This window comes from Lonchura striata, chromosome 4 (genome assembly GCF_050655825.1).
Source record: "Lonchura striata isolate lonStrDom1 chromosome 4, ASM5065582v1, whole genome shotgun sequence".
Taxonomy (NCBI): Eukaryota; Metazoa; Chordata; class Aves; order Passeriformes; family Estrildidae; genus Lonchura; species Lonchura striata.
In genome coordinates this window covers 22,754,994-22,781,846 of record NC_140706.1, presented here as the reverse complement: position 1 = coordinate 22,781,846, position 26,853 = coordinate 22,754,994, and the positions used below count along the sequence as shown (strand labels likewise).

Genomic DNA, 26,853 nt, shown 5'->3' with positions numbered 1-26,853 from the left:
ATGAAATCCTTTATTCTGTATAGTCCTATATACTATATTTGAGTGAAGTTCTTTGTTTTTACTTATGCATTATTCAGAGCAGTTTTATTCATAACATTTCAGAAATGTTCTTTGCAGTCTCATGTATAAGAAAAATTTATAGAATATCATGGTGGTTGTCAGAATTAAATACTTCACTTTTAACTGGAAAGTTTAGCCAAAAAATTGTGACTATGATGTATTGAAATAGCAATGGCTCTATCCAGTCTTCTTGTGGCGTAAATAATAGTAAAATGTAAATTGAAGACACCTGACAGATTGGCAACACATCTGTCATCTTTTGAGAATACAGCATCAATGATAATATGCACAACTCATCCTCAGTTCATTGTACTTAATACATCACTGATTGCCAGATCAAAAACTTTAGATTGTATATATTATATACATAGACATAATATTACATATTATCTTCCACCTAGCCACATGCAGATGTATATAAATAAAACAATAAAATCCCCATAACTGACTCATGTGGTCCTGAATCATTTTTGTAATGCGTGTCTGACTCATTTTTTAAAAATCTTGTCCAAATGAGAACAAAATTCCTTCAGAAAGATAACTGATTTACTGTTTAGCAGGTATATGAAAGTGGTTATTAAGGGGTTATTAAAGCAAAACATCCACAAACATCTAAAATAGTTGCTTTTTTTTTTTCTTATTGTCATTGTGGTACATGAATTTTATCTTGAGCATATTTGAATGAATCATCCTCATCTATGCCCATATAAGAACAGAATGTGGCTTTCTGCAAGTTAATGCAGTGAGAAGTAAAAAGGAAAGTCATTATAAGAAAAGGAAATGAATAGATGTTATTTTGCATTATGTCTGCACTAAGTTAAAAGCTAAACCAGGAAGGAAGTTGCCATCACTATGCTAGATGGGAGTGTGTCGCTGACATGTGCTTGCTTTTGAGTAAACCAGTAGTCTTCAGATTAGGACTAGGAATAATTACCCTGTTTATTTTGTGTTTACCTGAATTTTTCAAAATCCATGAAGGTGAGTGATCAGCTTTTAAAATCACCTTTTATTTATTCTGAAGTCTGCAATTGAAAAGTTGGCACATGCTTTCCTAAAAGCAATGGTTAGGATGCTGCATACATGTGGAATTTGCAAAGGATATAGACTATTTTTCTTAGATTTTTTACCAACAGAGTAAATTATATGTGGTAATTTGAAATGGGTTTGTCATTCATTTACATATACTGCAGAATTTTTGTTAACTATTTCAATGCATGTATTTTTATGGCCTTCATAATGAAGAAAGTAATGAAAATGCTAATGTTCTTTTTTAGCAGGTGCTCATGTATTCAAAAACAACTTTTTAGAAGTTTTTATTCTTAAACACTGTCAAACTTTGTACAATTACTATCTGGCAATGAGATGCTGTCTGTGAAAGAGATATGCAATGGTAACCTGAGAAAAAGTAGAAAAGCATGGATGTAACTGAGTAAATCAAATCTTGTAGCATAAATGCCAAATACTTCTTAGCGATCCTGGAGGCTGATACTGAATTTAGGATACAAGCAAACTATGCATGTGTGCAAGTTACCTGTTCAGTGCTTTTTAAAAACTCCATGAGTAAATTAAAATAGTTTTGCACATCCATTCCTAAGAAAGCTTTTGAATAAATAAGTATTATAATAAAAAGCATCCCTTTGACAAAGAGTGTATTCTCAGGCATCATAACATAATTTCTTTATGAAGCATATAATTTTCTGAAATAATTTAGTATCAAAATATCCAGATTAGTTTACTTGTATTTTTTTATTAACCATAAAGAAAGAACATATCAGTAATTAGAATATAATGTATAGATCTTTATAGTTTATAAATTAACAAACTTGGTAAGCTGTCATAAGTTTTGAATATCGTAACTTTCATAATTCAGTTTGAGATGTTGGAATAATAAATGTTTTACCTCCATGCAGAAGTAAACAAAGGGTTTGGTAGCACAGATTATCCAAACAAACAATTACAGGACTATTACCAGAAGGAAACGTTAACCTTAGTTTCAAACATCAAAGAATAATTATATTTTTCCATGATAGTTTTTCTAGATTGCTCTTACTGGCCATGCTTTAGGCTGCAATAGTGTGATCACTGCAATTCTGTCTTAATCACAGCTTGTCTAAAATAAGATTGTGATGTATATGTGCAGAACAGAATTATACTTGGGCAGCACAGATTTATATTTGGAAAATGAGAATTATTGCTGCATTTTGGATGTTTTAAAAACTAAATTACTATATAACAGACTGTAATGATGTCTGAATTACATTAGAAAGTAAATATGTTGGACAATTTATTCAAAATCTCTAAAGATTTTGGGCCTCTGGTTCATCAAAAACCTTCTGTTGAAAACCAGTTTTATTTCAAATTTTGCTGTACATTTCCAACCTAAAATGTACAGAATTTTTTTGTAAATGTTTTAAATTGCTGGTTACACCATGAGACTTAAGCAGACAGAGTTGTTGGAAATCTTTGAGATGTGAAATATAATCACTGGCTCTTCCTCTGCGAGTTCCTAAATGAATGGCAGAAAGCTCCTAATTCCTGGATGTCTTATCTCAGGGGAAGTTCTAGCATTTACTTTCATTCTGGAGAGGGAATAAAAATTTAAATCTATCATTAAACAAAAATTTAGGGTGAAATCAATTTGCAAAAAACCAAAGAACGGTTCAATTTTTTTTCAAAAGAATACAGTTCAGCATTACCAGAAGTGAAATGTTTCCTTTCTGTTTGTAAAGCAACACACTTGTTTGGTTACAAGTCATTTAACCTTTAAATTACACTGATTTAGGATAGGAAGTTATGCTTTTGGGGTCTGATGCTTTCAATCCCAGTCCTATCCCTTGGGTCCTGCTACTTGCTGGGATGTATCTCCTTTGATCAAACTGTGTATCCTCCAGCTTGTACTGTCGGTCTTGTATCTCTACAGTATCACGTGGAGACTCCAGCTTCCATAAGGAAGTGATAAAAAATGCAACTGTACACACTGCTGCTCTCACTCAAAACAGAATACTGCAGATCAAATGAAAAAGAGTCAAACCTATGCAAAGTGAAATATTTGTGATTTTCTTAATGGAAAGCAAGTTCTGTAAAAAATCTTGGTCTTCCCTGTGAATAATTTCATTTAAATAGATTTGGATTTAATATTTAAAACCACCCTGTAAATAGAGGCTTTATAGAAGAATTTAATAATTACAGAACTTCTTAACGTTAAGCATATGGTTGCAGATCTTTGGATATAAAGCAGTTTCCTAGAGTTACTTTGCACAGTTTCATCTCAGCAATCCTTTTTTAGTATTCAGGCTGCCTGTGCTCAGATGTCACAAAACCCTTTCCAAATTTCTAGAGTGATGTTTACATTTAGGAGGGTGCTTCCCAGTCCTGCAGTAAGGAGCAATGAGTATGGGATGGCTTTCTGTCTGCCATGTAAACCACTGGGAAAGTGTGGTGTTGTTGCAGCCCTTCTTCAAGTGTTCAACAATCTATATCCCTCCTTAGAAAGGCCACAGTCCTGTGACCTGGGAAAAAATACGTGTTTATGCTAGATTGTCATTTGATCGGCTGTCTCAGTAGAGACCTTTCAAGAGGATGGTAAGCGCCCTCCCTAACTCAAAACATTCACACCTTTTCCGCTCAGATAACAGGTCTTTTACACACCTGCAGCGTGGGTCACAGGCAGCTCTGGAATCCGTTTAGCCATTTGTGGAGTTCAAAACGGACTTTGCAGTGCTGAACATAGATGTCTGTCACAGTTCCGTCAGCAGATTCCTAAGTCCATGTAAAGATTTCTTGGTGAAAATGATGTGTTAGGGAATTATGATTAAGTGCCCTTGAAAGCTGTAGCAGTGCTTTTAGGCTGGTTGCTCAGAAGCCATGGCTTGCCATGAGAGCAGAGTAAGCATTCACTCCTGGCTCATCTCCACAGACAAGTTCTACACGAAATGCCTCTTTCAGGTGGAAGAATTTGATCTCAGAAGCCTGCTGCATGACCTGTTGTGTGGGTCAGATTGTAAGCATTTGAAGGAAAATTCTGTGTCTTGCCTCAGGGAATGATCAAGCTGATATTTTCTGATATTCCTTTTTATATCAAAATGAACTTTTTCTTACCTGTGTGTTTTACATTTCAATTTACTATGTTTTACAAGGAGTTTTTGACTCTCTCATGTAGTGTTAGTAAAGGGAAGATAATTGACTTTGACATTGGAGTTTGGATTTTATTTCTGTATCCTTTCTGGAATCTTTTACTGAATAATTCCTGAGGTCAACCTGCTGTTCTGTGAGTGCAGGTGGCCAGGTGAAGCCATCAGAGTGCAGCTGAGCACTGAAGCAACTAAAGGCTATATTTTGCTGCCCATACATAAAGATTTATGATCACATTGCTCCAGTTGCTCATAATGGGAGTTAGATAAAAAATTTTCCCTTTATAGAGATGCAAGGGTACTACCAGAATTGGAAACATAGCTATAAAACCTATATAAGTTATTGCTGCATCAGCTCCAGAAAGTGGGTATTCATAAATATGTATTTCATGTTGGGGTCACACAAATGTTTTTATTCTTGAGTTTTTGTATCTGAAAAAGTACTTCGAAGTTACTGAAAAAATGGTTCAAAGTTAACACAAGTAAAAATTTCCATTATAAAGCTCTACTGTAATGTGGAAGACAAATTACAACTATGTGGTTTTGCTGCTTGCCAGAATTGCATTAATGTACTCTAGCTATGGTATTTTGACACTGAAATTTGACTTTGAATACCAAACCCAAAGGTCATAATTAAAATCCACGTTTGTTGACTGAATATTAGAGAATGTGAAGGGTGTGGCTGGAGCATTCAGCAGCATTTCTGTGTATTTTCACTCTGTGGTTTCAATGTCATTTGGAAAGAAAGCTTTCATTCTGATTATAGCTACTTTATAACATAAATACATTGGAGTGTTGCAACTGCACTGTTCCAGGGTTGAGCTCCCTCTCCAAACAAGTTTTCTCTTCTTTTGAAGAAGCATAAATGTGCTTTCTCTTCTTTTGAAGAGCAGTCAAATTGGAGCAGCTTTGAAGCAGTAATGTGACTAGATACCATCAGAAATTCCAATTCCTATAACAAGAGTTTTAATACAATTCAGCAAATAAAATCCAGCATCTAGGTTGTGGGAAGACTCTGTACTTCCTTTCTCTTACATATGATACATTTAACTTCCCATCATAACCCTCAAGAAAAAAGAAAAAAAAAGTGCATTTCATCATAAAATAGTTGTAATATCTACTGCATGATGCTTCTAGTCACATACTTGTCCATGTGTCCTATATGATTGTCTGACTAATGTATCACTCTTTCTTTTACAGCTAACACTGTAATGGTGTCCTGCATGGATACCTGTTCATCAAGTAACACCACTTTTCCACTTTGTACTTTTAACAATTCTTACAAAAGATCAGTGCAACGAAGAAGAGAAACCCAGACTATTTTGCTGAAGGTCATTATAAATAATTCCAATTTCCAAAACATTGCATGTATTTGCCAGTCGTCCTGGAGGGAACAACAGTCCCACCCTAAACAGACAGACTGTGAATCCAAGAGGGATGTGAATGTTGACCATCAAGGATCAGGGTCAATAGCTAAAAAAAGTAAGTAGGGTAAGATTAATACTTAATTTTGAAGCAGCTCATTACAAAATAAAAACCAAGTTTTTATTTGGTACTTAGAAGAAAAGTATATGCTCCTGGTTCTCTATGGTCTTTGCAAGTCTATGAATAATGGTAGTTTTTAGCTTTTATTTGAATGGCTAGAAAATGCTGATTTTGTGCTAGATTCTTAATGGCATTCATTCCTGGTTGTCAGTGAAACGTGGTAACAAGTACTTTCTAAAGTACTTAATTTATTTCTAAGGAGTTCTAAGTACTTTCTGACAATTTTTCAAGCTGAATTTGCTTTTAAATGTCATTATGGAACTCTACATGTAGATTGCTGGTGTTATGAAGGTAGGTTGTGAGCAAGTACCTGAAGAACTAATTCATTAGGTAACTATTCTAATGGCAACTATGCAAGAAAAAAAACATTTTTGTGTTTGTAGTCTATATTATCCTCAACTGTGTAGTATCAGAAATAGCATTACATGTTTTATAGAAAGCAGCACTGCCTAAGGAATGGCACAGCAGTACAGAGGAGAGGTAGCAACACCCATATCTTTTCAGAGCAGTAGCAGGCCATTCCTTCTGTGCCATATACACTTGTAAATATCTGGAAATCTTTGGGGAAGAGGATAACTCTTTCTAACATTGTCAGCAACAGGGGCAATAGGCCAAGTCCTGAAAATAAGAAATTCAGTTATTTTCCAACCATATATTTTCCGTATTACACAACAGCTGTCTTAACAAGTATGAAAAATAAAAGCTTATATATGGACGACCTATGTTTTCAGTTATACCTGTACAATTAACACTTTTGACAATGTTTCTGTTTCTTGTAAATGTAGCACAAGCCTCACATCTTGTGTGGTTTGAAGCAAAGCAAGGACTGCCTGCAACTGATAGCAGATAGACAGTGTGTGCATTTCAAATCTCTGTCATCATAAGCTTCTGCCTGGGTTCTATCCTTATATCCTGATTTTTGCCTGTTGCCTTTGACAACTGACAACAAGGAAAAAAAAAATCAACAAAAAAAGGTGATAGTAAAGCAAAAAAGAGTTATACTTTGCAGGGAAAATATATTGATAATCAATGCTCTTCAGAACTGTTCAGAGCAACTATACACATTATACATTTATCCATCTTTTTCATAGTCAGTGATGTAGAAACCTTTATGTTTTTGCAAATGAGACAGAGAATTCACTGTACTTTTTGAGAGTTGTCTCTTTATCTACTACTTGTATAACAGTTTTGTTTTAATTTTTATTTCCAAAAGCAAAAGGCTCACTTGAAGTGAAAACAGAAAATGTTACTTATTTTTATAAATATTTTGATTTCACTACGGATTCCAATAAAGAAGTGGAGCATAATACGAACTACCTGATGGAAATCCACATCAACAATTCAATAGTTGGAGGACAAAGTTCAGCCAACGAACAACTAAATCATTCTTGTCTCTTGGCAATGATGGAAGACCCAAATGGCTGTATGAATATTTCCCTGCAACTGAAGTCTTATATGGAATGTAAGTTACAAGGGAGATTCAGAATGGAAATCAAACTAGAAACAATATAATCTTGCAAAAAATCTCAAGTAGGTAGTTGTCTGCTTCCAGCAACCATTTGAAAATATTTATATATTTCACAAGAACAGAATACATTTTTGAACACCTTTTATTAAAAAACAATCCATAGTAGACAACTGATGATTTTTATAGTGATTAAAAGTAATTTAGTTGTGCCTTTTTTTTTTCTAGAAGAAATACAGTAAAGACCTGTACATTGTTTCTTGCTTAGCAGTAACAGACTCACACATGCATGTGACAAAACCTAGAAATATAATTTTCCCTTTCCTGATAATGGCATAACCCTTTTGTCTTGGAGGTAAATTTAAAAATGGCTCTTAACTATGGTGATAAAAGAGCCAGGAGATAGATTTGACCATTCTAATATTGTAGTGCATTAGCCTACTATAAAGCCTCACTACAATATGCTTAAAAGATAAATCTTCAGCTCAACTAAGCTTAGTTTTCACAGAGGACACCTTCAGTTTTTCATATTTCTCTTTGTGCTGCAAGAGTTTTTTGTCTGATTTCCTGACCATAGTCTGGACTTCCATTCTGTCTATCTGCAGCACTTGTCATTTAGAAGTTGCTGAATTATTGCATTCACTTGGATGGAAAATGTATTTTATGCTGTACATTTCCTGGAAAAAATATGTTTTTTTAGAGTTGGATTAATATATGTTAAATAAATCCAGGGAAAATCCTGGAGAAGAAAGGACAGTTTAGGATTGTTTTGGTTTTTTGTTTGTTGGGAATTTTTTAATAAGTGTGTCTAGCCACGAGAGGAGCATAATTTGTAACTTGCCCTGCTACCTTGTGTCAATACTATGAGCGAACCACCCTTTGTTAATACTGATTTACCTGGGTAGCAGTAATCTCATATTAGCAATGAAAATTAACAATATGTCTTATTTTTCTTTACTTCAAAACAGCTAAAAAAGGTGCTCAGGGATTTACTAAGCAAGGCTGATAATCAAGTCATTACAAGCCACTACAAGATGGGGTAAAGTGCCCTGTTTAAAAGGAGCCTAGATTACTGAATAAAATATATTTTTAGTTCTAAATTAGGAGGAATGAGCAGTGGGGTCATTGGCATTTGCCTCACAAGTTCTTGATGGAGAAGATAAAAGGGAAGTTGAAGTCTAATTATACTGTTCTAAGTCAGGGAAAGGGAAACAGTAATTTGGCCACAGCCTGTAATTTGGTTTTTTATGATTTATAGCAACATAGCTGTTTTTAAAAACAGTTATTTGACAGTGCTAAGGTATGCATTAATGTGAAGCTGCCAAAGAAGTTTGAAAGGCCATTCAAATAACCAGAGGGGAAAGTTCTTCAAGTAATTTCTTTGTTGTATACAGTCCTGACTTTTACAAGTTATTGAACTAAATCGCTGTGGAATGTGAATGCTTTTCTGCAGCAGCTGTTGTCCAAAAGAGCATCCTACCTCCTGTATGCAGTCCCATGTGATTCTCCCTCAAACCAACTTTAAAGGAATTCCCCAGAGTGCTCCTGTTGGTGACATTTCCTCACTTTTTTATAAGAAAATTTCTATGTGTAGAATCTTGCCTTCTCTCAAATATGAAGCTGGACCAGGAGGTTAAGAATGCCAGTACAAGCCAATGTTGGACAGTGGACCACTTCCTTCCATGCTCTATGCAGACAGAGGGGACATTTATTACCCTTGTTCTACCTTAAATATAAATGTTTATCTTTGAAGCATTTTTATTGGCTGAATTGAAAAGTTTTCATTCACTCAGTCATCTGTATCTATTTCAGCCATGGGGAGATATATAGATATAGATACAGATATAGATATAAAAATACAGGCAAAAAATAAGCTAAATTTTAGATAGGGAATCTAACATTAAAAACAAGAGAAGGCTGAAAGAAAAAGGCATAATCTCTTCTTTTTTGTTTTGTTTTGTTTTGTTTTTTATCAGTGGGGATAGGCACAATTCAAAAACTTACCAAGATGGAATGTACTGCTTTTCTCTGCTGCCAGTAATTTGCTGTTTAATTTTCTCTCTTGTATATTTTATGGACAGATCCAATGTGTATAACGAAGATTACTTGGCTCACTATGATTGCAGTAGTTTTTGTATTTACTGTTTCATTTGTCATCTACAAAATAGTCCAAGAAAATAAACAGAGCTGTAAGTAACAAATAGTTAATCTGCATTAATTTAAATTTCTATGCAAGTAAAAACATATTAATTTATAATAACAAACTGTTGATTATTACTGTGTCTCAGACACTGATATTTTGACTGTCAAATGGTAAAATCTTCTTAGAGACTGACTGAAGTACTCAGATGATTGATAGTATCACCTCTTGTCTCTTTGGTGGATGCAAAAATTGTGTATGCAAATCCAAGTTTGTTGATGGCAAATTAAATGTGGGGTTTTTGATAGATGATTGGTGGCTTAGTGATATGAACATCTGGTTTCACACTGATTTCAGTAGATGAAACAATTACTGTTAAACTTTGTGGAAGGTTTTAAGCAGAAATCCCAATGACCAGTGTAAGTGAATTGAAATACCCTTTCCTTCTTGAAGATGATTTATTTAAGTGATAGTCAGGAAAAGTTACAGGATAGATATGAGGAGATATACACTCATCTGTCTGTCCTAAAAACTGGCTATTCAAATTCATGGGTGGTGGAATCCCATGCAGGGCAACCAAGGTGCCACCTTCTTAAGCCAAGAGCTGAATTAAGCCCAGATAACATCTCTTTGCTATTGCTTCAGCAAAGAAAACATTGCTGTGATTTCTGAACCATCACTATTGACTATTCCAAGTGATTAGAACTTTGCTATGAGAAAACTTGCCATTAGTTCAGAGATTGAAACAATTGTTTCTAGAATATTCCTTCAGCCATGACAGGCTCTTCTCTTTGGATACAGGCTGAAATCAGATTTACAGATTTTTTCTCTAGCAATATACAATGAATAAAACAAGAATAAAATTGTAGGAGTACCCTGAGCTTGAGACCTTTGAGCAATCAAGATAAAATCCTCTGCACAAAAACAGTGCTGCAAATTGACTGCTTGTCAGATGTTGGTCCTTGTCTCTCTTCCCAAGCCAGAGGTAGGTGGTACCAGGAGCACATTACATACCTTTCATCACTGTGAAAAGAATATTACTTAAGCTGTTATGTGAGGGAATAACTCTCAGGTGCTGTTCACAGCAGTTTCCAGAGACGCTCTGCTTTGTGTCAGCCCTGAGCAGGCAGAATGCATTTAGTTGCTATTGCCAGGCAGGCCCCTGTAGTTCAGAGGTGCTGAAAAGAGACCCTGGTCACAGGGGTAGTAAACCAAATAATAAGCCATATCTATTCCCCTGATCATCCTTACTGTATGCACAGGTAGTTTTGTAATGACGGAGCAATAGAAATCTAGCTTTAATCATACTGGAGCAGAAGGAAGAAGAGTGCCCACACACAAAATGTTTCTGTGATTTTTTGCATAATGTAAATATTTCATGAATATATTTTTAATTAATAAGCCAAATAATTACTTGAGATGTCAAGTTTGCACCCTCCCCACCCCAATGAAAGGAGCTCCTTGCAAGATTATGTTGCTTAAAATACATTATATTTTACTTACTGCTAAAAAAATTTCTGAGATATATTTTATGTATATAAAACCCCAGGAAGTGTAAATTAGGACTTTATAAATGGGCTAGTAGGTGCTCTAATTTAAAGGACTTTTATTTGTAATTTGAAAGCTACTTATAAATGTCACGTCTCTGATTTTCTATGCTTTGAGTCATAACAGTCTATTTTTAATGTAGAACTGTAAGTAGTGATGATTAATGATTTAGTACCTTTATTCTTAAACATCACTTTTTTATTAACTTCAGGTTGTCAGAGTCATCGTGGAGACAAACAGGGAGGAAGAAATGCCCTTTTGAGGCTTTTAATTACTTACTAGCTTCAAGGATACATTTTCTGCTAACTGAGGAAAAGTGGGTTTATAAGTTAAATTTATAATATGGAACATTATAACCAACATCATTATGTGACTGATAAAAAGACAAGTGCATAAAAAAACCCTTAAGGTTTATGTGTATATATTAAGATGCCACCTTTGATTGCAAGTCTATACACTAATATTTCTTTTCAGTGGTGCTCAAAGAATAGAGCAGAACTATTAGCTATGTTACTAAAACAGCTGTTATGAATTTTTCTAACCATAATTCAGTTAGTATTCTTCTTTTCATTTCTGAGCACCATAGAAAACTGTTAAGAAATGTAGAATTACTCATTTCCTCTTGAGACCTTTCAAGAAATTCTGCTAGGTAGACTCTGAGGCTCTCTGAATCATTACGCTATTTTCATGAGTGCATGAAATAAAATATCCAAATAAACTTGGTGGAGGTTACAATTGATCCATGACAAAGGCCCTAAATTGGAAATTAATTGTTTTTCCTTTTCCTTTCCACTCTTGTTTCACAAACACTTCCAGAGCTTTCTTTGACATTAACTGTTACACTGTATGCTTGGGGCTTTAGTGTTTTAGCTCTCCACTGGCTAGTCATAAAAAAAAATTCATGACCTAAATAATTTTAATTAATGAATTTCTTAGTGTTCTCAAAGGAAAAAGATAAAAATAAATTCTGTTACCCAGAATTGGAGCGAGCCTGTCACCAGAAGCTGGCTGAGCCCTGGACTGCAGTCACTGGTGAACAGGGCTAATCACAGCAGCTGCACAACCATCTGCAATAAGCCATTGAGAGCACAGCATTTAGAGAGTGGCAGAAGGATGGAAGGACTGAGAGTTTATGAACTGAGTGCTGAGGAACAACTGAGTGCTGAGCCAGAGGTGCCCAGTCCAGCTCTAGCTTTGTCAGGGGTGTGGAGCTTGCTCTCAGACTGTGCTTTCCAAGATGAACAACACACTAGCCAGGAATCTGTCAGCTTCCTAGGATGCCAGTACACTCCATCCTTGCTACTTCACTGTCACCAGTGAGAGTCCAAACCTGTACTGAAATATGTACTTTTCTTGATATCCTTCCAAAATTTGTTCAAGGTACACAGTCTAGAAAAAGCCAAGGAATAATTTGAAAGGGACAAACCTGAATGGAATTTCTAGAAAATTTCATTCAGTGAAATACAAACCATCTGGCCTTTGGTTTTTCCTCATCACCTTATTCCAACATCTTCCTGATTTTTTGAATACTTTTCAAGGTTTTCAACAGTTTAATAATAAGGGGTTTACAAGCTTTCCTTCTAATCACGGCTGATGCTAAAATAAGACATTTTGTTTAAAGCAGATTATAAACAAAGAGTAGCAGCATCAGTTTCTACTGTTCTAAGAAGGAAGAGCTCCAGACATGCAAGAAGAACTGTATCTGCTACTAAAATTCATCCTTTTCCTGGTAAGTATATAAAAGTAAAACAAAATTTAACAAATCTTGAGGCATGAGGAGGTCAAGAAAGATCTTTTAAGACTTTCCTGTCAAGAGATGATTCGGGTTTGTTTCAGAGTTTCCTTGGTCCTACACAAATTTGATCTGGCTTATGTTAAGGAAACACTTTTTTGTTTTAAAGAAATAAATCTGACAACAAATCTGTAAGAAGATATATATATATAATGTGGGAATGCTTCTCCCAGTCTTCCCAGTGTGTTGCATTAATGACTTTGAACTTTTTAATTTTTGGTCGTATTGTGTGCCAATTTTGAGGTTCGTCACCTGAGTGCTTTGTGTGTGTATGAAAAGTATACAGAGATGTTTATATGTGTATATATGCTCTGTGTGTTTGTGACTCTTGATAAAATTTGCTACCAAAGCGTGGCATGAATAGCTGCAGCAGGACTCAATAAATGGTTTTTGCTGGCACTTCATAGTCAATTTCTAGGGTCCAATTCCCATAAAATGTGATTTTTGAGTTTCAGATATGTAAAAAATTGTGGTCTTCCGAGAGTGTAGTATGCTTACCACAGATAAATTAAATGGCATGGCTAAACTCAAAGTTTGGATTCTAGAAAACTGGATTTGGCAACAAATAACTGTGTGAGTGCCAATTATCAGGTGTTGCTGTGAGTGTTACTGACATTGCTTAGAGAGTAAAATGTTTTTAATAAATTTCATGGATTCTGGTTTTGTGAAGGGACCTGTATCTTTAAAAAGATTAGCATGAACATATAGAATAATAGCTCTGAATAGCAAACTAACCTCCCTTCAAAACAAGAAGAAATACAAAGCCAGCAAAAGAAAAAATGGTTTTAAATATGACTTAAGGCTTAAGCACTTTGCTTTTTGTCTTGTTAGTTCTTCGGGAGTAAGAGGAGACTCAATAATTTATGTGTACAACTCAGTATTTCATAGCATTTCAATTTTACCTAGTAAAGAATGAATAGCTTCTTATCTGTCTGAACTCCCCTGTAAGTACAATTTATGCTTCTTGCTCTTAAAGCACTGGCTATCTGAGATATATTTATGAGCTCATTATTTTCATTCTGCAGGGAAGGAATTACTTTTCTGACATCTATTGTCTTTAATAGCTTCACTAATATCATGCTTGTTTAATCACATGTTCAGAATGGCATTTTTAATGTTGTATATCCAAGGCATTTTTGATAATAGAGTCTTATGGAAATACATATCTGCTTTTACTAGATTTAACTGAAGAGAATGGGAATCCCTTATTGGTCTGTCATTCTCACTTTTAAGTGCCTCCCACTACAATCAATCCATGTAACCCAGAAAGATGCTTAGTTGCATTAACTGCTATAATGGGGTTTATTTTAATATAAAGTTCCTTGGTTTCACACACCATAATTTCAGTCAATCCAATCAATTTTATAGTTTATACCAATATAATTTAAAATACAATCAAATCCTTATGAATAATTTATTCTTTCCACAGTTGCTAAGATTAGGATTTGCTGCCATGATAATGGATTATAAATAGCTACAGATGACTTTGTTGACAGCCCTTGACAATATTTTCCCTATAATTAGAGCATAGCTTGCAATCTTGAAAAAAGCCATTGAGATCCACTGAAGACAATACAGTCACCCTGGAAACACAGTAATGAGTACTTGAGAGACTATGACAGTATATCATATAGATGAAAAGACGTATAGGTACTCCTGAAAGGTTATTTGAAGTTAAGAACTTCCAAGGGAAAAAAAAGAGGGAAGCCTATACTTAGAGAATGGGAGTGAATTCTTAGGAAGCTTAGTAAATTATAGGCTTAATGCCACTGTGATCCTACAAAAAATGTAATTTACAGCATGGATGTTAGTTTTGCGAAAGTGTTAGTGGCTTTATATCCATGAATCATTGCCAGTGAGTCCAGTGACCAGAGGAAAGGGGGGAAAATGTATAGAATGTTCTCTAGTGAAGGATTAAATTTACAACCTTCCAAATTCACAATACTGCAAAGGATTAAACACGTATAGTGAGGAGAGGGAAGTTTAATAGCATTCTGGTCATAAATGTTGGCTAAATGTTGTCTGGACTGTAAAGCTATAAAAGAATGCACTAGACCGTGGGTTGTACAAAGCCCATTTTCTAGACTTCGGAACTGGTCTGCCATTGCATTTATGTACAATAACTGTCCCTTGAATGGTATTAAATGGTATTAATATGGACAAAATATAGTTTCCCATAAATGCATCCACAAGACAAGGGAAAGAAGAGAGGGTACTTTTTTCTACTGCAAGAAGTAAGTAATTAAGTGGCTGATCTGTATTTCCAGACACAGAGCATTTTCATCAAATAGAATTTGATAGTAATAACACATGGAAAAGAATCCATTGAAGCCACTTTGCTTTGCATTTACTACAGAGAATCTTTGTGAGATTCCCACACATGAGAATTTTATTGCAGGAATTTCTTTGAAGAGCTTTCTTAAATTGAAGAGGCAGTAGAAGAGGTTTTAGAACAGCTTAATAAATTAATAATGGCAATTAGAAGGGCTAGAATGTATTCCCCACAGAGTTTTAAAAGAGCTCAGATAGAAACTGCTGAATTGTCATTTGCAGTTTACTGCTTAAATCAATCTCGGATGCAGATAAAGGGAAGAAAGTTTACTTACCCTGCTGTTATTCCTCTTCCTTAGCCCATTTTCCCTAAACCACTTTGGTACCTCTTCCATTACTAGTAACTGAGTAAGTGTAGTTATTCTCATATAGCTGTATCCTAAAAAAAGGCAATCCTGGCCCATGGTACAAAATTACTTGTTGGGAATAAGTCAGTGTGTGTGAACTGTATGCTACATTATTTAAAAAGAAAAAAAAAAAGAAAAACAAAAAGCAAGAAGAATTTGCAGAGGAATGAGACTGCATAAATCAGAGCATTTAATACCTAAGCTGAATCTGCCTAGTAGGGTTTGGAAGATTCATTAATATAATTAGATGTATTATACTTAAGTGGGAATTTATATTACTAGAATCTTATCACTATAAATTCCCATTTAGACTTTCTTTTCCTAGAATAAGAACATTCCTTTTTTATTTTGATTCTAATTTGAATGTGGCATGAGATATGTTAGGAAAAAAGCTTGCGCTCATTCCTTTGCTAGAACTGGACAAAGCAGATATTGTTAAAACCATCATGTCATTGCTCTACAGTCTGTGTGGGCAGCCTTAGTTCCAGCATAATACCTTGCTCTACATTGCTCAAACAGTATATTCATTTTTAGTGATACTCCATTGGCTCATGGAGTCACAGTTTGGTTCATTACATTTTAGGATACAAATACAGGATTCTTTGACTCAATTGTCTGGCTCACAGTAATGCAAAGTTAATTCTGATGGATGGTAATTTTATAACTCATCCTGAAAGAAGAGCATTGCAGGGTCACAGTGACAACCAGGATTCAGAGAATAAAACCTCAGGCTTCCTGGCCTGCAGTTGTTTCCTGGACTGTTTAGGGTTTGTGGCATCCATAGTATTTGATGGATAGCCCAAGTGGGCTTGACAGCTGTAATTTGCACAGAAGAAACAACAAAACAAATTTGTTCTCATTTGAATTACTGTGCTGTTTTCTGTGCTATCCTATTAAAATAATAGTTCCTTTCCCACAAGATTAGAAGAAATAGGGGAAATTCTGTCATATCTCTGATGTGCTGCTACAGCTTCAGGTTAGTTGACATGTTGGAAATAGAAGCAAATTCTGGCTCAGCAGTGTCAGGGCTGACATCCCAGCGAGTTCAGACTTTCTCCTCCTTGTATTTTACAATACATTTTCTTTTTAGCCAAGAGAACAGGCACAATGCATCCTCTACAGAAGCAAATAGATGCAAAGACAAGAAAGAGAAATTTGTTCAATCATGGCTAACTGAAACATGGTCCCTCTCAGTTCCTGACATAGCTGAATGATTATCTTTCTCTCTGCAACTTACATGAATAATGCTGGCAAAAGCAAAGCTTCTCATAGTATTTAATATTTAACATAGACTTAAATATTTCTGAAATGCAATATAACCAAGAAAATTGTGAAGTCTTATTACCACTTCGGAACTTTTAAATTTTTTTTCAGATAAAAAGAAGGATAAAATCTATAGAATGCAGGTAACTTTAGGGAGCTTTTTATAGCCCCTGTATGCTTTCCATAGGGCACTGATGCACGAAGGACCTTTTCTCTGCTCACTCTGCATGCATGCAGAACACTGTTACACACAGGGACTGAAGGGGATATCAGCCTATATTCCCATTCTCTCCAAATTCATCCTGAGGGTCAAAAAAGATCCATTGTTATTTTTTTAAAAACTGCTCCAGTCTTATTTTGACTTTGCTTTTCATATGCAGCTGCTTAAGTGCCGAGATCCAAACTCTACATTTTAATTGCATTTGTAAAGAGAGAAGCCCAAATGATGTAGTCAGTACAGGATGAAGATAGCTAGATATAAGTGGCACAGTTTATCCTCTTGTTGTCAGCTCAAAAACCCATTTGTAGGTTTGCAGAAGTAATGGATAGTCAGGGACAGGATGGGCCTGGAATTAAAATACTATTTGTGCTCTACAGTAGTTATTTGAAAAATGCATTGGATAAACAACTCTGTGCTTTTGCCTGACTATGCTATCTCTGCATTTCCTTATCTGTATTCCACTGAGATACTCTATCAGGATCTGTGTGCTAAAGGCATCACCTCACCCCTTCCTGCTTCTGAGATGTATGCTGTCCCCTTTGTTGATAACTGGGTGATACCCAGTAGCTCTCCCTGTGTGTATGACAAATGAGCTGAGGCTACATCATGTGTGCCTGTGGCAATCTGTGCTGCCCTTATATGAAAATGAGTCAGGAATTTCACACTCTTCATTGTTTCTGCTTAACTGGCCAAATATAGGGGGTTTTATTTTTGGGTACTCTTACATAACCTCAAATTTGCATGCTCTTGGATTTTCACTACAATTTAGTCACAAATTTCTTTCACACAAATTTATTTGCCTACCTTCTAACTGCTTCCCAGATAGACTTAGAATCATCGCATTGTAGTCCTACTAGTATTAAGAGGAAGTTAAGTACCAAACATGGTTAGTATTTTCAGTAATGTTTGTCCATCTCTTGTGTTCAGATAGGTCTCAATTATTTTCAAACTTGCATATGCAAGTCCAACACTCTGCAGATATATTTGCTGTTAATAATATGGAAAAAAAATATTTTAACTTTCAATAGTGAAAACCAGCAAACAGCAGGTTCCACTTCCTGCACAGGCCACAGAGATACTGCCTGTAATTCCTGAACAAGAGCATTCTCACGTGGATCAACTGTAGAAGGTAAGTAAACATCTTACAACCCTGATTATTCTGGTTTGCATCATATATTTAGAATTAATAGTGTGGATATCTGAACAAAATAAAATAAATTATACTTCTGTCCAAGTGAATAAGATGAAAACCTGCATAATGTGTTTTGTGAGAGCTAGGTGGCATGAAAAGAGAATCAGTTTTACTTCTGCTACCAGAAGTGATCTATAATCATATGTGTTAGCCTAATAAACCCTGTGTGTCCCTGAAGACCTTGGTGCAAATTCTGACACCTTTCTTCTGGTGCAAAATGTGTGTCCTAGGCTTTAGCACTGTGCTGACATTTGTTTCTACAAGGGTGGAGGAAAAAAGCAATTTTCAAATGATCTCTGAAGAAAATTCCGTATTTGAAATAAATAGCCTCTTTATGAAATTCCTCAAGCAAAAAAAATCAATTGCTCTGTTATTCTTACACCAGTCAGAAGGAATGACAAGAACCTGGTTTCTGTTCAGAACTAAAACTAATCTCCCAGTCCTAACTTTCTGCAGCCACTGTGCTGCAGTAATTGTTTCAGGAATTCCAGATGTAAGGAACCAAATCTTCATAGAAATGTGCAGTAAGAGATATCTCTTCCTGAAAACACTTGTAATGTCTAGAAAAAACAGATGCTACTTGAATAAGTAATACAGACTAATATTTCAAGTGCATAGACCAGATGATGGCTACTTGCACGCATGATATTATTGTGTATGGTGATTTTTTTAGGTTAAAAGCTTAAGGAGTTCCTTCTTTTATACTTCTATTTAATTTGGATGGAGTTTTATTGGAAACTCAATATAATGTCTTGCTATCTTTTTATTGTGTTAAAAAATTTATGTACTGAAGAGCAGTCTGATTTTTGTGTTTCATGTGGAACCATGAAGATGAAATTGTACATTGAGAACACAGCTAAATAAAAAATTTTGAACAGCTTTGCTGACAGAAAATTAAGTAATTCCATAGTAAATTAATAACTAAGCTAGATAATTTTTTTAGTGTTTGAATGAGGCTAGCTGGGTTATAGGATAGAATATTATAGTTATTAAAATACTGACCTCTGTTTACGTGATTGTCATCCATAGATCTTGTGAAGACTTACGAAGTTGAGAAGTTGTTATTATAACTATTTAAAAAATGAGGCTGCCAGGATACACAAAGTCATGATATGACTTGGGAACTCTGTGACATAACTGAGAGCAGTTCCCAGATCATCTGAGTGCAGCTGTTTGCCATTTGGACTCCGTTTCTGACTAAGCAGGTGTTTTCCAGGCCCCATTAGCTTTTCTGTAGGGCAGCTTCTTCCCTTTCTGCAGGGAAGAAGCAACTTAATTTTTTTTTTTTTTTTTTTTTTTTTACTCTTGGGTTAAAAATAAGACATTTCTAAGTCTGAAATAGGATGTCTGCTAAGCAGGTGCTCACCTGTGTTCAGTGCCTTCACTTATACAGTCTTATGGCTGATCACTAGCATGCTTTGTTAATTCTGTTCTTCTTCCAGGATGCTGCATTCACCTAAAACTCATATTTTAGAAGCAGGGTCATTCCCATACAAATTTAACTTTTGTGTTGCTGGAGGTGGGATTAACTGTTGGGGTGACCTTTTGCTTTTATTACCTTAACTGTTAGGAACTAAAGGATAGAAAGAAGAGACTGAACAGCTTTTCAGATTTTGGTTGCTCTGTGAGACAATATATGAGATCCAAGGCACTTTGGGCTTAATGATTCCCTTTCCTTAATCTCTGTGTGAATGACTGAAAGAAAAATATTAGGTATCTTGAGAAAGCACAAAAGCTTTGTTCAGTGCTGTACAGAAGCAGGCTTGCTTTTCCAGATAATCTTCCTGTCAGAGGGACAGCTGGCAGTGAGGTGAAATCCAGATGTGATATGTGGGAATAATGCTGAATACATTGTAAATTGTAATGTTACATGACATTGTGTGGAAATATTATTAAAGAATGCATCTGCAGAAACTTAGATCTAGATCTTGCCTTTCATCATGTTTTTTTTTGAATATGTTTCTTAAAGGAATGCTGTCTCTGAGCTAAATACTCTGTGAAAATAATAAAAAAGCACCTTCTGCTTTAGTTTTGCTTTACTTCCGGCAAAAAACCCCTTCTTCTCACTTCACCTGATAAGGTCAGATCCACATAATTGCTTCATGTGTCTGTGAGTGCCTCAGTTCCAGGAAAGCTTGCTAGCTATGAGTACTTGTGGTAACTGAGGCTGGGGAAGGAAATAGTGATCTGCTTTAAGCAGAAGTGCTGGCTTTGTCTCTGTGAAGTCTCCAGAATATTGCTAAAGACTCGTTTGCTCAACTGAGAGAAGCTGTGTTACAAGTACTGCACATGAAAGCTAAGTACTGAGGTTGGAAAATGCAAAAATAATCAAATTCCCAGAATTGCCAAAGACAGTTCTAGACTACATCAGCTTGATGAAGCGTGGGTTTTTCTCTGAAGGAGGAGGTGGGGTGGAGATGAGAAGTACCAGGGAGTTTCCTGATCAAACCCGTCATCTTTGTATCACTGACAGCTTCTCCCCTGAAGCATCTCACTGATAAAAGAGCCTCAAATAGGGAAGGGTTCTAGGCAGAGCTAGAAACCTGAGAGCTCCACTGGGGATACTGCTCACGTCTGCCCTTCCCTGCCTCAAACCTGGCTTCTGTCTGGTTGGTAAGAGTTACCTCAATGCATGCCCTGAATCAGACAGGCAAGATGAGTTATACTTTTCCTCATCTTCAGCCAGCTGGAGCTGTACTCGGAGAAATCATTAACCACAGCACAGTGTTTGATTTCTCTGTCAGGAGACTACCTACACAGCAGCTGTGGTAGGTGTAACAGCAGTTGTGAGGAGGAGGAAATGTAAAAGCAAGGATCACTCTGATCATGATCATTATAGCTAATGAGCTGGAGAACCTGCTGATGGCCTCAGCAGTGGGCCTTAACAGAACACACTGAAAGATGAAAGGCTGAAAAATATTTGTTTTAGCCATGGGAATGGTCAGGAGAGATCTATTTGCCTACTCTTTACTTGTCACTCCAGTCTGCAACAGTGAAGTATTGCTCTTACTAGTAGATGGAGAGAGATATCAATAATCAATTACACATTGCAGTTTTCTGCTGTTTTTCTTCTTATGACAAGAAAAAGACATTTCTTTCTATAAATGTATTTTTAAGTCTTTATATTTAAGACAATACTCTTGATTATAAAATGTAAATATATTGATAAACATATGACTGTGCATGTGTTTCCATGTTTATCAATACATTTAGATCCAATTGTGTGGTCCATCTATCCTGTGTGTGCACACAGAAATGCACCCAAATGCTTTGTTATTCACTATTGCACTGACAGCTAATTCAGCTACTAAAAAATGCTAATAAAAAAATGTTCTTCACTTGTGCCTTTGCCAAAGGTGAATATTTTCAGCATATATCACTTAATGTCTCTGTGTATTTTCACGGTAACTATTACAACTACACTTGAGTACCAAAGGTAAGAATCCTCTGTTTCTTCCATATTTCATTAAACTACCATATTAGCAACTGTCCTGGAAAACAATGAATCAGCCATGTCCCTCAAGTGTTGAAACACACTTTACATATGTTGTGGTTTAGGAAAGATATTTTCCAATTCAGTAGTCCTGCTAAAACCACACTGCAGCTCGATTCCCCTCCCCTCCAATTGGAAGCACAAAAGGCAAAGACCATGGCTTGAGATAGGCACAATTTAGTGGAAACAGCAATGAGATAAGAAAACAATAACAAAAGGTATAGGCAAGGAAACAATATACATGGAAAGCCTGGGACAATATTGACTGGCTTTTCCCCACCACTTTTCTCCCCACTGGAAGGAACACCCTTCTACTTGGAAGCAAGAGTCCCTTGTCCCTGCTCCTGGCAATGACCTGAGGTGGTATAGAATAATCTCCTAGCCAAAATATTAACTCTGTCCTGGCCAGAACCAGGACAACATATGACAGCTGTCAGTGTATTTTCTTAGTACTGTGAGAAGATTGTGACATTAATTACCCCAATTTTGTTTAGATTGGAAGCATGAACATTTTATTCAGGGCAAATATTTGCACTCAGGGCAAATATTTGCATTCAGAGGCAATGCTGTTCAGGTAAAAGCTAGAATAAGGCTCTGGAGACATGACTTTTCTGTCTCTCCTAATGACACCTCTTTACTAATTTGCATGGGTGTAAGAAAGAACTGTTTATCTTCAGCTAAAAGAGAGATTCCATAGTGCTTTTAACAAAGCTTTGCTTGCATCAACTCGTACTTTTAACTTTAAGAATACTACTTCCATAAACTATCATTTTCAGCAACTGTGAAATGCTATGTGAGCATAGTTTTAGAAAACATGAGGACTAGCACTTCTGAATATGCTTGATTCAATGGCCATTCCCTAACCAGTGGGGGCAAAGAATAATTGAAGTAAGAAATTAAAGTGGGCAAGTCAGAGCCAAATCATCGTACCCATACATAAGATGAAGGTGTTGGAGCATTCAGAAATACGGTTTTCTTGATGGTTATCCATGAAATCATTGTTGAGTAGGGAAGGTTTTGGCTCAACTTTCCCGTGGAGGCTAAAGAAGCCTGCTTCAAGGAGTGACTTTCTGTGTCCTGCCCTTGTGACAATCTGTCTTTCCCTGGGGTGGGGCTATGTGGAGTCTGGGCAGACTGTGCAGGGCTCACTGGCCTCTCTCATTCCAAAGCTGCACTTCAGTCTTAGAGTGGTTAGGGCAGAATAAAAGCCACATGTTTATAGCATGAAGAAATACTGTGAGCTCTCTCCTGCGGTACCTCTGTCTTCTGCCTGTTTAAGAGGAAGCAGCACTGTATTCTCTGAATCAAAGGCAGAGTTAATAGATTTCATGAATGGTTAGGGACAGAGCAGTGTTCTGTTTGGGGAAATTAGAGACAGAGACCTGACAGTTCTTGAATGAAGTGCTGCCATTTTATGAGAAAAGAAAAAAAGAAGAAAACTCAGTGTCTTAAAGCCAACTGTTGTGGACTTTTTTTCCTTGAAAGTGCACGGTGTTATGCTCTGAGCTGATGCTAGATCAAATTCACACAAACTGGTCACTATTACCCAAACATTTTATTTACTGCATCAATCTCTTTGACAATCAATGCCTCAAGGACAAGATAAAAGAATCTTGGTGTCCTGCATCCCATTAATTCTTATAATAAAACTGGTAGACATGTCAAAGACTGTATAAAACTAATGAGAGTTCCACATCAGCAGCTGCCAATGATTTTTAATACACTGCCTTTTGCCATCTGTCTTTGTAAAGAGCTTTGAGATCCTTGAACACCTAAAGTGCTTCATGTCTCTGTAGTTCTTTCTGAGTGACAGTGTAGCGGTACAGTTAAATAAGACAAGTTGGTCTCCAGTGAATATAGAATTTAAGGCACAATCTTATCTTCAGGTGAAACGAATTATAAAACTGGAACATAAGGTAGATGACAGATAACTGGCAGGGACAAGACATGGTGTATGGCTAAAAAGGTGAAAACCTCTGTCAAAGAGGTCCCTTTCCTCTCTTACAATCTGAGAAGCATGTGGGCATGAAACCCCCTGTGGGAAAAAGGGTTAGCACAAAAGATCAACAAGTGTATGAGAGGCTGACTCTTATCCACCAACATTCAGATTATCATAGCCATTATTGTTTTCTAATGAAACACTCCCATAGGAAATTAGAGATTTGATTGTGCATATCCCAGTCTAATCCCAGGAAATTTCAGTGCAGGCATATCTAGAGTATTACCTGGGCTTTGGCTGACTCTGCTGCTGCTTTCCTGAAGAGGTCTTTAAATGCCATCATTGCTGAACTTCGTAGCACAAAAAGAAAGTGCAACTAAAAATATTCTTTGCCTGTTTTCCCTATGTGATTGTGGCTTTACAAAAATGTTTTCATATTTAAAAGAATCTGTTTCTCATTTGTCTTAAGCAAGGCACCCACACAAACAACAGAAGATAGGAATTATGCAGAGAGAAAACAGGAAAACTCTTAAGACATTCTAGCAAAGGCATGTAAGACATTCTAGCAAAGGAGTGAGGGGAAGATTGCAGTTAAGGTATTTCATGCAGGCATTTGTGAAGAACAGTAGGTGTGATTTTAAATTCCTGGGATCCTTCCAATTATCTTTTTGACAGTTTTTCTGAAAGGATAATTTCAGTGCTTGGAAGTAATAGTACTGTTGTTAAACTTATCATAAAATTTGGTGTGAAGCTTCTGAAGGGAGGTGTTCTTACTAGTACTGACCTAGTGGCTTTGTGGGTTGGCCATTTCTGTAAGACTTCATTTTTTACACAGTAATTCTTGTTGATAACTGTGATTCTATGATTTATGCCCTCAGGCAGCTTTAAATTGTTTTCAGAATTATATACACTCAATTACGTATTTATTGTTTAAATATAATGAAAGGTAATTCCTCCTGTTTTTCCTTCTGCAAGAGGTTCTAGTCTTAATTGCACATTAAAATGACAACTCCTCTCAGCACAGAAAAGCTCACAGAATCAGATTTCTGAGGACATTCCAGAGTACTTGGCACAGTTACTGGGTCCTGCACTAAATGCATGCCAGGCTGTGTTTCTCTCCAGAGGAGACACTAAGGGTTCCCAAGGGAAGCACTCCTGCTTACTGGCAGAACTGGACTATACAGGGCACTGTGCAGGTAGTTTAAACCCACTGCTCCATTAGCTGGCATCAATATTTGATGCAGTCTATCCTGCCTACACTTGTCATTTTCTAGCTCACTTTAGCAGCTGCTGCCTCCAGTATGATTTCACAGCCAAGGAACACTTCTGAATCCAGTTCCTAACATGTAAAAGAAAATGTAGACAGATGTTGTAATCCAGCCTGCAGCTATGGGAACTACCAGAATGGATGACAAGCTATATTTGCTTTTTCACTCAGTGTGCAAGTTAGAAGTACAGAAGTCCTGTATTTCCACTCCACCCCCTCTTCTCCCTCAGCATGTTACAGTTCCCTGAACAGTAAGAGAATCTTGATTGGAATCTGTGCACTCTGGGAGCTGCAATCCAAATTCAAAAGTGTCATTGATGGTTAGTGAGAAGCAGTTCACTTGTGAATGTTGAAAAAGCTGCTTTCATTTCGTTATTTCCAAATTTGTCCTGCCATATAGCAGAATAGAATGGTAAATTGAGTTGGGCACAGAAGAGTACTTCAGCTGGGTGGATGTGGTGAGTGTTTCTGGCTCTGCTCACCCTTCCATTGCCAGCTTCCCTGGAAGTGGGTAAGGCCCCGTGTGCCTTGCTCAAGTTCCTGTATCACACTCTTGTGGGGCAGGTACCTAAGCCACCACTCAGCTGCCAGGTATCAGTCTCAGTCTTTTGCCCCAATCTGATGTGCATCACCTATTTTGTCTGCCTTTTAGCTATAATGTTTTCTTTTGTAATAAAGAGGAGAATTCATTCTTGTGAAAGTCAAAATTATGACATTTAGGATAAATTAGAGAAGACTTACCCTCCTCTTTTTTTTTCTGATACTATTTTCTTTAATTTTAGGTATCACCCTATGAAATATCAGCACTTTTGGATGAAAGAAGACACATCATACACCACAGAAGAAAGCATCCCCATTTCCAGCTTGGGGGGCTATGTTAGCCATCTTTTCATGGGAATGACAATTACTCGTTTTAGTTGACAAGTTCCATTTTTTCCATCGTAATTTCTTTGTATTTAGAAAATAGGAATAATGGACAAATATGTTTTTCTGCATAAACAACTTTGATAGCAGAGTACAGATTTCGCATCTATTTTCTGTTCAGGATTCATACTTAGTTATATGGTTGCAAGATAATCTTTGTGATGATTACATATTTTTATCAGGATAAGCATTTATTTATTTTATATATTCCATAGGATAAGAAGTCTGTATAAAGCTAGGAATTATCCTCTACTTTCATGAAATGAGCACAATTTTCAACCTACTTAATGCTCTAGCTGACTAAGATGCCTAAAAGATACAGTTTCTGGCTGTTCAGAAGGGTGGCCAAAGTATTACAGAAGGAAAGAATTCAGTAGGAAGCATGTTAGTTTCTACAGTAAACCAGGAAGACCATCATAATTTGTGTAATATCTTAGCAGATAAAGAAAAAAATGTGGAAAAATACTAATTTGGCTTCAAATCACAAGATCATAATTATTATAAATTTCTAATAGCTCATTAAGACATGAAATAGGTTTGTACTTTTTGAGAAATTGCATTTCCATCTTTTGTTCTAGCTTGGGTCATTAGCATTCCAACCCATTATCTCTTGGAACTTTTCCTTACTTTCCATTTACTACTGCTCCTCTGAGTGCAGTGGAGCTGTTTGGGCTGAGCAGGGTCCCAACTCCTTTGGTGCTAACACATGATTTGTGGGTACCGCTTAGCCATCAGTTACTAGGCAGAGACAGAAATTGCCAGGACTTCAGGCTCCCTTGTGCTAAATCCATCAGGATGAACAGATTGTAAACTGCCCATTGCAAACATATAGGCAACAATTTAGCATCCAGTTAATACTTCATTACCTCCATTCCTTACATTTATACAGCCTTTCCCTCCTGAAGCTTTCTGAAATTGAATTTTCCAGTCTACACTGAGCAGTTCAGATTTAATAAGAAATTATGAATATTAGCTTCTGAATGATTTGAGTGCATATGGATATTTTTGTATTTTGTTGGATAAGTCTGAAGTATTTGTTTCTATTTTTTTTATTACCATCTTATTAAAAAAATAAGAGGAAAATATTTTCTTGATTTGGGGGTTTTTGTTGTTTGTTTGTGGTAATAAAGCTTCTCAGAAGCAGAGTTTTTCAGAAGCAGAGTTTTTAATAAAGGCTATAAAGTAAACCTCTCACAA

The 26,853-nt window shown here is 36.2% G+C and overlaps 1 protein-coding gene across 3 annotated transcripts; it reads left to right on the top strand.

Moving 5' to 3' along the window:
* Window positions 1–855: 855 nt before the first annotated feature.
* Window positions 856–26,853, top strand: TMEM156 (transmembrane protein 156). Of its 3 annotated transcripts, none has more exons than XM_085577794.1 (7): window positions 856–1,038; window positions 5,391–5,672; window positions 7,030–7,197; window positions 9,282–9,389; window positions 12,510–12,617; window positions 17,870–17,970; window positions 25,515–26,853. In XM_085577794.1, the coding sequence occupies exons 1-6, from the start codon at window positions 939–941 to the stop codon at window positions 17,965–17,967; spliced, it is 864 nt and encodes a 287-aa protein (XP_085433920.1). In that variant the 5' UTR covers window positions 856–938; the 3' UTR covers window positions 17,968–17,970; window positions 25,515–26,853. The 3 variants fall into 3 exon arrangements, with proteins under 3 accessions (XP_085433920.1, XP_085433919.1, XP_031360486.1); XM_085577793.1 differs by having other exon boundaries at window positions 873–1,038; window positions 6,949–7,197; window positions 12,513–12,617; XM_031504626.2 differs by having other exon boundaries at window positions 873–1,038; window positions 6,949–7,197.